General features: G+C 40.1%; 3 protein-coding genes across 4 annotated transcripts; 2 read left to right on the forward strand and 1 right to left on the reverse strand.

Annotated features, from left to right (window-relative positions):
• Nucleotides 1-50: 50 nt before the first annotated feature.
• On the forward strand, nt 51-3,011 carry LOC133840215 (MOXD1 homolog 1). The gene is made up of 8 exons (XM_062271917.1): nt 51-650; nt 715-870; nt 937-1,214; nt 1,282-1,577; nt 1,638-1,801; nt 1,874-2,393; nt 2,456-2,622; nt 2,682-3,011. The coding sequence occupies exons 1-8, from the start codon at nt 309-311 to the stop codon at nt 2,883-2,885; spliced, it is 2,127 nt and encodes a 708-aa protein (XP_062127901.1). The 5' UTR covers nt 51-308; the 3' UTR covers nt 2,886-3,011.
• Nucleotides 3,012-3,162: 151 nt separating this feature from the next.
• Nucleotides 3,163-7,067, forward strand: LOC133840214 (uncharacterized). Of its 2 annotated transcripts, none has more exons than XM_062271916.1 (3): nt 3,163-3,354; nt 4,247-5,412; nt 5,472-7,067. In XM_062271916.1, the coding sequence occupies exons 1-3, from the start codon at nt 3,330-3,332 to the stop codon at nt 6,855-6,857; spliced, it is 2,577 nt and encodes an 858-aa protein (XP_062127900.1). In that variant the 5' UTR covers nt 3,163-3,329; the 3' UTR covers nt 6,858-7,067. The 2 variants fall into 2 exon arrangements, with proteins under 2 accessions (XP_062127900.1, XP_062127899.1); XM_062271915.1 differs by lacking the exon at nt 3,163-3,354 and adding an exon at nt 3,514-3,592.
• Nucleotides 7,068-7,709: 642 nt separating this feature from the next.
• LOC133840216 (rho GTPase-activating protein conundrum) lies at nt 7,710-11,647 on the reverse strand. Its single transcript, XM_062271918.1, has 8 exons — nt 11,278-11,647; nt 10,444-10,511; nt 10,071-10,241; nt 9,726-9,814; nt 9,389-9,664; nt 8,744-9,329; nt 8,158-8,676; nt 7,710-8,087 (listed from the first exon to the last, which is right to left on the reverse strand). Exons 1-8 carry the CDS (start codon nt 11,429-11,431, stop codon nt 7,902-7,904), a joined length of 2,049 nt encoding a protein of 682 aa, XP_062127902.1. The 5' UTR covers nt 11,432-11,647; the 3' UTR covers nt 7,710-7,901.
• Nucleotides 11,648-12,058: the final 411 nt, after the last annotated feature.

Consider the following 12,058-nt stretch of genomic DNA (forward strand, 5'->3'; position numbering starts at 1 on the left):
TCGATCAATGGCATCTGTAGGTACGTAAATATGTATGTACAGCCATATGAAGGTATGTGTATGTGTGTATCTATGTTTTTGGAAATATTGTGTATACCTGTGTAGAAACGGTGGTGTGTTGGTTCCTTGTGAACATCTGCCGGCTTGTGAAATGACCTTCCCTTGCAAGCATTGTATGCATAAGCGAAGTAGTAAAGCCATATTAACACGGAAACGACGTGCAACAGCACGAAAAGCGCGGGGCTCTTGTATTTTGAAAATCAAGAATAATTAAAAAGTGATTACAAATTATAAATAAAATCAAATACATGCAAATGTTGCTGCAAATATTTGTGAAACTGTGCATAATTGTCGTTTGTTTGCAACATGACGCCAAATGTGCCCCCGATCGTGATAACAGTGAGGAAAATATCGAGGCTGCAACAACAAATGGAGTCCGGCACGAAAAGTGGACGAGATTAGAAATGATGGATAGCAATGGCTTATACTGGTTGCAATGGTGGCTTCAGGACAAAGATATTCATTTTAAAGTCACCGTAAATACGCGTGGTTTTATTGGCCTAGGATTCTCGCGCCGCGACGGACGCATGTCCAGTGCAGACATGGTGCTCCTGTGGGTCGACGATCACTCGGGCAAAGCGAATGCTTTGGTGCGTAATGGTGATGGTAAATGGTAATCAAATGATAGTAACTGTGTTGTTTGATATTCAATAGGATGGTCATGGTTCTACACATCATCCACACGCGGCGCCTCTGCAAGACGATACACAAAACTATCACGTCATCGACGGGTATCAGAATGCAACCCATACTTATGTGCACTTCAAACGTTTAATTGAGACTTGTGATCCCTACGATATGCCATTGAGCGTAAGTGGTATTTGTTGTATTGAATGTGTGTATTTAGAATTCACATAGCTGCTTTTAATGTTTCAGAATGATACTATTAAAGTGCTGTGGTCCTTTGGCAGCACTGATCCCATTCATGGAAATTTAGAGGGACATGGCCAGAATCGTGGTGCTCGCTCGCTTCATCTGCTGAATCCCGTGTTTCGCAAGCAGCGACATGAGACACATCAATGGGACATTACTGTTAATAATGTGACGATTGAGTCCAGCATGGATACCCTTTACTGGTGCAAGATCATGAGCTTGCCCCGCTTGACAACTAAACACCATATTGTGGGCTACGAGCCTTTGATAACTCGCACATCGTATGTATTTTATCTGTATCTCAAGATTTAAGACGTTACATTCTTTTTTTTTTTTTCATTTATTTAGCAAAACCCATGAAAGTCTCGTGCATCATATGACGCTCTTTGAATGCTCGACAAAATCGTATCCCGGCTCAGATTCGGCCTCATGGGACGTGTGGGTTAAGAGCAGTGGCACCGTTTGCAATAGCAACTCGTTGACGCCACGCGATTGGGATTCATGCTCCACACCAGTTGCTGTGTGGTCAATTGGTGCATCTGGACAATTTCTGCCTGAACATGTTGGCATACCAATGGGCGGACCATCGGGAGTCAAGTATTATATGCTCGAAATACACTACGACAATCCAAATGCCTTACATAGTAAGCTTGTAACGTAAAAGAAACTATTGAAAGATATCTTTAATCAGATTTATTGTATAGCTGTGGATCATTCCGGCTTCCGCGTTCATTACTCTCCTAAACTGCGTGCTAATGATGGAGGCATCATCATCAGTGGCGTTTCCATTTCCGACACTCAAATCATTCCGCCTGGACAAAAGTTGTATCGCAATGTTGGCATCTGTGGACCATCCTGCTCAAATGTGGTAAGATTTGAATGCTTAACTCTTATTTAAATAATAGTCAACTAAATTCGTATCGTTCATATTTGTATTTAGATGTTTCCCAAGGACGGCATTAAGATCATTTCGAGCACGCTTCATTCGCATCGCGCTGGTCGCAAAATGAGCCTCCGCCATGTACGAGACGGCAAGGAATTGGATCGCATCGTTGAGGATGACAACTATGACTACAAGTATCAGCAATATCATCAGCTGGCGAATGAAACAGTTGTTTTGCCTGGTGATTACATTATCACAGACTGTGCCTATGAAACTGTGCATCGCAAGCGCGCCACCTTTGGTGGTTATTCCACGAAACAGGAAATGTGTCTGTCGTTTATCACATACTACCCAAAGATTGAATTGGCTGGTTGTTATAGTATGACACCTGTTCGGGAATTCTTCGAGATGTTTGGCGTATATCAGTTCTATTCGTTGAACATGACAGATGTGGAAAATCTTTTTCTCTACAATGGCAATCTGTTGGATTACATACCGAATACGATCTATGGCAAAACTAAAGATAGAAATTCCAATTTAACTGCTGAAGAACTCGCAATGGAGGAGTCTTTATTAAGTGCGTCATTCAATCTTATAATGCATTATAAGACTGTTCTTAAAAAAATATTTGTTTTTCAGATAAACTACTCATTTCGGATCCCGTTGAGTTCCACGATCGCACCTTTCTATCGCACATAAACCAGCTGCCTTGGTCAGAACCATTATTCACTAAGCGTGTTGAGCAGGCCATGATAACTGGCAAACACATGACTTTCTGTCGTGTCTCCAATGAGTCAATGTCAATTGTAAGTGCATCTTTAGTTGCCAGTGTATGTCTTAATATTAATGTATTAATTAATTGCAGCCCTCAGAAATCATACGCTATCCAAATTTTACGAAATTTGTGAAACCGCCCAGCAGATGTACATACAATCTTTTCATCGATACCATGCAATTGTCTTCAGCAGGTTCAACAATTGAAGCTCCCTTGACATTAACATTATGTTTACTACTTGTTACTTGTCTTAAGAAACAATTTCAAATATCCTGGGTATCGTTGAATTATTGAGGATTTAAATCTAAGACAAGTCTGCAGCAGCAAAGTTTAATTATAATTTTTACTCCAAAGATGTAGTTTTTTACAAAAATATTTTTGTAATAATTTAATGTTTAAATAAATAAATCACTAAGAGAAATATATATTTAAAAAAAAAATGCGCCTTTGTTTGAGAAATGGTCAATGCTAATAAAAGTGTAACCAGGCAAATAATATATGAATGGTATATTTTTTGGCGTACAGCAGTATATTTCGAAGTTGAATTTACGGTCACGCTGTTTTTGACTTTGGGCCAACAACAATCCCTTTTTGCTTTCGTCGACACTTGTGAAAATCTTACAAGCGCATTTAATTGTTTTGTTAATTAAGGCCGCAATAATAAATGAGAACAATTATAAATAGGTAATGGGTAAACTAAATGGTTTGATATTAGGATTCTAATAAATCAACGGTGCAATGGATGTGGATGAATGTTTCTACGGTAAGTTTAATTATTGCACATACTACAAACACAATCAAAGCAACGAGATGATATGCATTTACATATTGTAGTATGCGTGTGCGTTTTTTTTGTTTTAAGAATTTCAAAATTTGAAAGTGAAAGTGCAGTCTTGGCACATGTTTAATATGGAAATATATATATATAATTTTGTGAATGTGCATTATACATAAGAGAGGAAATATACTACTTGAGTGTTGTCTGCCCGCTTGTTTATGTCGTGAGTAATGTGTGCGTGTGACTGCGCGTGTGTATGATTTTTGGTGGTGTGCGTTATCAGAATATATAAAAGAACGCAATGTAGATTAATAATATTGTTATCTTAGTCAAGGCACCTGTATATACCCTACGACATCACAACGTGATGGACTCATTTCAACAGTTTCTGCACCGTGGTTAATGTAAATCAAATAGCATTTTTTCCGGTAAAATTTCCCGGCGCAGTTTTTTGCCATGCAATCAATATGGGTCAATGCTCTTGCTAGTTTAAAGGCTTATGAAAGTGCCGATGTGAGCAATAACCCTTACATGAATATTGCTGCAAATATATTTCCTAATTGTTAGGAAATTTCTTTAGAAAATTTTTCTTATTCTCAAACTAAAAATAGTTGGCCGTGGCGTCACGAAATAATTTTGGAACTGCACTAATGGCTAAAAATATACATACAAAAATATTATATTAGAGAAAATGCAGTTCTTTTTATTATATAGTGTGCAAATATTAAAGATATGGAATATGTTTTTATTTTAATCGACTTCTAAGCTACGTTTAAGTTTGTTAAGTATTTCCTTTAAATAGTTAACAGGTAGCAGGTATCTCACAGTCGAGTTCACTCCTCAGTAACATCTTTTCATTTAAATAATTTATTTCCAGATGAGCTTTCATCGTTTATGTCTTCGCCCAGCGACTATGGGCTTAACCATAATGATTTTGATGACATTATAAGCTCAACGGTGTCGCATCTCGATCCTGGCTTGGATCTCAATTCAATTATACCTGACAACCCAGAAAACTCGCTGCAAGGCGAAAATTTATTCTCTGACCTATTCCAATCGGCGACAGTTGGTGCCAATGACTTGGAACTCAACTTTAATAGTTTTTCGGCATTTGAAACTCCAAATCTGACTACAGATGACAGCAGCTTCTCAACATCGGTGGCCGAAAATCCAAACGATTTATTGAATATTTGCAACGATAATGCCGAAATCGAGAAGCTTACTTTTGGCAATCTTCTTGCCCATAGCCAGAATCGCGATACGCCATCGCCCACTGAAAGTTGGGGCAGTTCCAGCGGCAGTTCGACGAGTGGCGTTCAAAGCGATGCTTCCGATGCTTGGCAGCAGCATAAACAACAATATGACCAAGTTGACATCGAGTCATGTCAACAGAGCGCTCCTCCTCAAACATTGGTACAATTTGTACAAGGCTTTCGAGCTCAAAGTAATGACAGTATTTCAGACAGCACACAGACGCTGCCTCAGAACACAGTGGCCCAGTCGGTGACCAATCAACAACAGCCGATAAAAGTGCCCATACCTAAGTTGATTGTCCCGACGGCGACGGTTGCTGCTGTCCCGCCTCCTAAAGTGGAGACGAAGATTCAAAAGGCGCCCGATAAATTACAGGCAACAGATTCGCCCGGAGAGAGTTTGGGTAAAACAAAGACCATCTTTTTATCACCCAATGACTACAAGGCTCTCATGCAAAAGATGAATCTGCATGGTACAAAAGGTGCCAAAATCAATGGCAGTGTGAAGCCGCAGATACCAAAAATCGTGGTCAAAACGGGAAATGATAAAGTGCAATGTCAACAGAATTCTGTGAGAACAGCGAGCTCAAATAATCCGAATAACCCGCTCAAGATCTCTACATCAGCCAGAGTGGGCAGCATCATAGACGAGAAGATGTACAAAAAGCAACAGCGCATGATTAAAAATCGAGAATCCGCCTCATTGTCCCGGAAGAAGAAAAAGGAATATGTTGTATCGTTGGAAGCGCGTATAAATCACTTGGAGAAGCAAAATTCCACTCTCAAGGGTGTAAGTACTTACAAGATACTATCTTTTTACTTTTATTAATTGTGTATTTTCTCTTGCAGGAGAATGTGACTCTGCGCAACCAACTCGTTGCCTTTGCCAAGACGTGCAAATGCCGCAAGGGTAGCGCTTGTGAATTTGTGCTGCACTCGTTAAACACAGCGTCGCGTGGTGAGCAGCACGTGAAGATTGCACCGCGACCAACTGCAACGAGTTTCAGACAGCACATGAATGCGGCAACAGTTAAGAAGAACGTGGCCGTCCTGTTTGCCATGGCATTTATGGTGACCCTGAATGCGGGCAACTTTCACTCGTATCTGAGCAAACAGAATCTTGACCCGGAGAGCGTGGCCACCGTTGCTGATGCGACTCCCAATGTCAATGAGCCGATTCCCATTGGCCGTCGTTTGCTTTGGGTCGATTCTGAGGAGGAATACAATGAGAAGCTGAATCGCAGCAGTCGCCAAGCAGCTGAGGAGCTGGTGATGCCACCATTGCATTTTCTACGACCAGCAAGTCGAGCTCAAAATGCCACAGCGAAGAGCGATGATTGGAATTCAACGGATACAGGCAGGCATAATAAAAGTGGTGCACCCCCGCCACTTACGTATCCATCTCCATCTCACTCAAACTGCTCAATGAACTCGGCTGGCGGCAATCAAACGGAATATTCGCGACTATCGCTCAATTTACAGAAATTAATCAATGTTAGTGGCTATCTGAATCTGAGCAAGCACGCATCATATGACATCGAACAGGACAATGAACATGGTTATAAATTCGCAACAGATTACTTGGACTTACCGGACCTGGAACAACAAAGGACACAGCTTGGCAAACGTAAAACATTTGTGGGCTTCAACGAGCGCTTAACGGATATTGAACACAAGCAACGGAAAATGGACACATTGAATACACAAAGGAGTGACAACAAGACAAACGACTCAATAAATCTCTTCAAAGGCATCAAGCGTCAGGATGATACTTTCTATGTACTGTCCTTCAACACGCAGCATATTCTAGTGTCACCTTCCACTCGCGACAAGAGCGCACGGCCGAAAATATCGTTGTTGTTGCCAACAGCAGAGCCATCGCACAATGGTGACATGATGATGATGCAAGTGGATTGCGAGGTCTTCAATACAAAGGAACTGGAGATCAAGTCGGACATGATACCGGCTAAGCTGCGGCCTAATGTGACCAAGTGGCAAATGAAGCCCAAACATATTGCGCTTAACAACAACATCGGCATTAATAAGACGCAGGGCAGCATCAAGTTGCAGGACAAAATTGTACAACCCGAGAAGCCGCGTGTGCGCACTTACTTTATGGTTGGGCCCAAGAACCAAGCAGCTGCCGCTGCGTCCCAGGAGAAGCCTCGCTTCGTCGAGTACAATAGCAGCAGGACGCTCAATTCAGACACATTTGATTCGCGTTTACATGGATAATCAACATTTTGACAGCCTGCATGCAGCTCTATACATAGATCTATTCTTTAATAGCCTCTTTCCACTTGGAAGGGGAAACTGACATAGTAGACAATTGATAGTGGGGAACGTGCAAGTAGAGTGGAAGGAGGCTATAATTTTAAAATATGAATATACAAAAGTCTTTGATTAATAAATAACCATTATGCTTTGTTTCTTTGTGTAAATATCGTTCAGAATTTTTTTGACTTATTAGCTATACCTGCTGTGAGGAATTCCCCATTAGCCAGCTTTATCTTGGTCATGAGCTGGCCACGATTTCGGCGTGGCGCGCCCTAGTTCCCAGGAAACCTCGATGACGCACCACTAACGGAGGTTGATGTAGGTCAGATCTCGAACAATGCTTTGCCGTTGAACGCAGTAACTGTTGCTGAACTTCTGAAACTGGTTGTGCAGACTGCAGACTGAATCACAGATTGTGCAAAAGCGACAAATGTATTTTGCAAACCATAATCGCCCCCGTTGTTGATCGTACTTTGACCCCGAATTTAAATTTTGAGCATCGCAGTCTCCGAGTCAATTAGTCAGCCAGGACAAAGAATTGTACACAGCGTATATATGTGTATATTTCTTGATATTAATAGCATCAAGTCAAAAGTGTTTTTTATTGCTTCCCAAACCCTTTAACAGTTTTAGAAAAAAATAATACAATTCGCATAACAACATATACATACATAATTAATTTTTGTACATAATTAAATGATAAATTTTCATGACCATTTCGAAATTAATGAATTTCTGGGACAAAACTTTATTTGATTTGTGTAGTTTTAGTACGCAATTTCACTTAGTTTCTGTTTTGAGTACTTGACATTTTCATGAGTAACTAAAGCTTTTTTAAAGGTTTTGTTTTTTTTTATCGTATCAAGACTAAATAAAGAATGCAGTAAGAAATAGTAAGATTAGTAAATTCAAAACAAAATAAATTATAGAAAAAGTGAAACAGAAAGAAACGAAGAAATGGAAGCGAAACGAGAATAGGACATTAATTGCACCGTTTTGAGCTCAGACCACAAACCGATGGACATGACTCGGATTGAAAGAGGGGCGGCGGCTAATGCTCGATCCACTGTCGTGATCACCGCTGACTCGGCTACTAGAATGTTGAACACCCGATGAGCTGGGCACCGATGTTGACGTTGGATGCAACAAAGACGAGACTTTCTGGACACGGCGATGGCCACGTTTACCCTGAAAACAAATCAATAGTTGCAATGTTGGTAAGGGGGAAACTATGCGAAATATATATGTATATAACTACCTGTCGAGTCTTTTGGTTGCGCGATTCGGCAATTAAGTGATCGGGCACCTGAAACAGACCTTCGCCCCGTGTTATAAGCACATTGGTTAAGCGACAGCATAATGCTGCCATCTTCACTTGCTCGGCAATGCTGTTTTTGTCCGTTGGATGAATGTAACGTGGTGGAAAGAATGATGGTGCAAAGATTGTGGACACATTGTGCAAATTCATTTTGTTAATATCTTGCAGATCGATGATAGCATTGAGGAAACGCAATATCGAACGCAGTGTGTTACGATTTTCGTGTGGCAGCATTTGACATAAATTGGACAGTGCTCGCATCTGATCCATGGAGGGTAGCGTGTGACACTGATAGAAGAGTTGGATGAGCTCACTCGATAGCAATGGCTGGGGCAGTTCGCGTAACCAACGCTTCAGCAACGCACTCAACTCATGGACACTGGCGGCGCTCAGTAGCTGTGCGAATTTTTCGGGCTTCTGGTAAAAACTTGATTCTAATTCGTTGTAAATTAATTCAGTCTGCAAATGAATAAATTTCGCATTATTAATTGAGCAGACAATTATGTACATACGTGTCTTAACTTGCCTTGTGTTTCTGTCCAGCTACACGCAAAATACCCTCTTCTCTGGTGCCGCGCTTCATCAACTCCTCGAGCAGCCCCTCTAAGAAATGCGGCACTAATGTCGAGTCCATGCCGGATAGTTGTTGATCTCGACGTATGAGTGCATTCAACGATACGCCAAACAGACTGCCCTCCTCTTTCCGCCGCCTCTTGAATGGTTTTCGCTTGTCCAACGACACCTGATTGCGATCGAAGACGGTGGCCAATTCCAGCCAAAATACTGGCTGCAAACGCTTTAGATCAATCTCGTTTATGGTGTCAATATCGGAGTATGATTCCTGTATGACCACGCCGCAGTTATCGACTGCATCAATGCCATCATCCTGACTAGAATTATCGCGGCACATGCTTTCAAAGCTAATACCATCGCGTGATGACTGCGAGTCGCGTAATTCCTGTTTCGGCGACTCCAAGTGCATTTTGTTGAGTATCTTCTCGGGCGACGTCGTTGAAATGTGCGCAGCATTTGGATGATACTCGTCGCTCGAGTCACCTGAAGACGTGTTGTTCTCACTCTGCGAATCCTGCATAATTTGACCGCGCACGCGTCTAAACAAAAGGGAAAGTTAGAATGTGCGTATATAGTTTATTTATTTAGTGCCTTTTACCCCACAGAACATGACGGATCTGAGCCGGATCGATTGCGTGGTATGTGTATGGTGCCAATGCGTGAAAAGCCAAGCAACTCGATGCCCTCCGACGAATACATGGGAATGTCGCAGCGCACTTGGCTGCCACGAAATAGATCCGTGGAAGTGGAGGCTTTCAGTGGAGCACTTGGAGTGCGACGTATCTTCTGCTTCATGTGTTTGTTGTTGAGCGATGGAAAGCCACTCACATTATCGTTGGCAGCGTTGTGATCGAAAATGCTCACAAAACTGGGGCTGCAAAAATTCAAAAGATTGCATTTTATCTATCGTACATAAAGTATTTGACGCAACTTACATTGAAGCATTGCCCCACACATCGTCGCCATGCACAGAGTCCAAAGAGTCGGGCGTCGCACTACGAGATCTTGTACCAGTGCTCGATTCCTGCGAAGAAAGAAAAGTACACAATCTTTAGTTAAACGATGGTATTATATCAGTTACAGTTCGCGGAATTCAAAACAACTAAATAGCATATCACGTAGATGCATATATCTTCATTTTAAATAAATTCAATAATATCTCTTTCAAGATTAAATTCAAATTTGACTTTCTGACTTTACAATAGTTTGTTGTGAATAACATCATTCAATTTTACGAATTATGAATGGTTATATTATACATATATGTAGTATTTACTCACATCGAAATCGCGGAACACATCGCGTATGTCTGGTTTGCGTTTGGAGCGATTCTTTGTGCGTCCTCGTACTGTGTGATTGAGTGCTCGAACTCGCTGTTTAATCGCCTCGGCATGTGGGCGCGATAATGTCGCTAAAACTGGCTCCAGATCTGTTGAGCGAAGCTCGATACCCTGCCAAGCCAAGCCATGCCAAGATAAACAATAAATAAGTACGCAGTTATAAACAAATTACTCTGTATAGTGTGTGGTTTGCGTCAATGTTTATGCACAATTTGTATTTTAAACACGTTGCGAATTCCGCAACGTAGTTGGACTTAATAATAGCAATAATAATATGAATCTAGCGTAGAACAGAATCTACGGCTGTTGTTACCTGTTCAAAAGGTTTTGTCAATTCCGGATATCCAGCTGAAATAAGCCACTCGGCCTCCATTTCGCCATCTGTGGAATCACATAACGATGTAAAATACATTAGTATAATCCTAATCCTCTAAGGGTGACTCGAGATCTCGAGTTCGAGATAAGTCACTGCGTCAGTTCTTAGATTATTTCGCTCTTTCTTTTCTCCCTTTTGTAATATCTCCCGCCTATATCACAATGTAAACAAGCAAGATAACTGTGCTCGACTTTGAGATACCATATATCTTTTATTTTTAGGGTAGGAAAAACAAGTTAGACTCCAAATACGACATTTATATATTATTTATTTATTTTCCAACACTAAGACTCAACATTTTAAAATGCAACCCAAAACTATTCTAAGCACGACATTTATATATTATTTATTTATTTTTTAGCAAACTTGTAATTCAAAATGAAGAATCTAACTTAATTTAAATAGAGTACTTACTATTTTGGACTATATATTTTATATTTTTCGTCTTCCATTTTTTTAAACAAAGTTGTTGTTATTAGAGTAAATAAGACAATATTAAAAGTAAAGTAAACTTGCTTAATTGGTGATAAAAATCTATGTGAAAATTCATAAAATAAATTACATGTTAGGTCAAATAATAATACTTTAAGATTGTCTTTGGATACATCTAACATGAACTTAAGAAGACATCTTTAAGTTGTCAAACCATCGATTCCATAAGTATAACAATGTTCATAATTCTGATCTCTAGCCTGTATTTTTTTCATGATATACCCCTTAATTATCTTGCTACCGGGTAACATGAAGCAGGTACTCCTGTCATCTACTTACCCTCGTAATGGATCTCGGGCTCGTTGCATGTCGAGTTCGTCTGCAGTAAATACTCGTTAAGAAACTCTGTGTAATCCTGGTCACATGTGTTATCAAGTGTAGCGTTATTGTTGTTATTATTGCTGTTGCTGTTATTATTGTTATTGCTGTTCATTTTTGCTAAGTTTGTTTCTTATTTGTGTTGTTAAATTTCTGTGATAAATGTCGAATATGGCATACTGTTTTAATTGATCACAAGCTACAGGAAAAGCATTAATCGCCGCCTTTCAAGGCACCTCGCACATTTATCTGTTTATCTTTATCTATTCCCTTTCGTTATTGTTGTTGTCGTTGCTGCTGTTATTACTGTTGGTGTTTTGCTTTTGTGTCGCTGCAAGAATAAACAATATAAATTACAAGCAAATAATATATTTTTCAGACGCATGAAGGTGACTTAATCTGAAGTACGCCTTCAGTCTCTCTATACATACTTATGTACATATATGGATGTAGGAATGTACAAACAGTATGTATGTCGTTTTGCACACCTTTTTATTATAGCCAATTAAATGGGTTTAATTTGTTCGCACACACACACACACCCCTGCGATGCACATGTGCATTCGCAAGAAGGAAAATTTGCACTCACACACACATATACATATATATACAGTATTACGACGTATTTACATATTTACAGATGTAAGCCAACGCGTTGCGTACATTTACATATATGTATGTATATTCATCAAGTACTATTACTAATACCTAGTCACTTTAGTATGTCTACATACATACGTAC

This window comes from Drosophila sulfurigaster, chromosome 3, assembly GCF_023558435.1.
Source record: "Drosophila sulfurigaster albostrigata strain 15112-1811.04 chromosome 3, ASM2355843v2, whole genome shotgun sequence".
NCBI classification, from domain to species: domain Eukaryota; kingdom Metazoa; phylum Arthropoda; class Insecta; order Diptera; family Drosophilidae; genus Drosophila; species Drosophila sulfurigaster.

Coding starts and splice junctions, on each gene's coding strand:
- LOC133840216 (XM_062271918.1), bottom strand. CDS start 11,431: ATGAACAGCAATAACAATAATAACAGCAACAGCAATAATAACAACAAT. Junction 9,665..9,725: donor GTGTGGGGCAATGCTTCAAT/GTAAGTTGCGTC, acceptor GAATTTTTGCAG/CCCCAGTTTTGTGAGCATTT. Junction 8,677..8,743: donor TAGCTGGACAGAAACACAAG/GCAAGTTAAGAC, acceptor ATTCATTTGCAG/ACTGAATTAATTTACAACGA.
- LOC133840214 (XM_062271915.1), top strand. CDS start 3,529: ATGTGCATTATACATAAGAGAGGAAATATACTACTTGAGTGTTGTCTG. Junction 3,593..4,246: donor TCTGCCCGCTTGTTTATGTC/GTGAGTAATGTG, acceptor ATTTATTTCCAG/ATGAGCTTTCATCGTTTATG. Junction 5,413..5,471: donor AAAATTCCACTCTCAAGGGT/GTAAGTACTTAC, acceptor TTTCTCTTGCAG/GAGAATGTGACTCTGCGCAA.
- LOC133840215 (XM_062271917.1), top strand. CDS start 309: ATGCAAATGTTGCTGCAAATATTTGTGAAACTGTGCATAATTGTCGTT. Junction 871..936: donor CCTACGATATGCCATTGAGC/GTAAGTGGTATT, acceptor TTAATGTTTCAG/AATGATACTATTAAAGTGCT. Junction 1,578..1,637: donor CAATCCAAATGCCTTACATA/GTAAGCTTGTAA, acceptor TTTATTGTATAG/CTGTGGATCATTCCGGCTTC.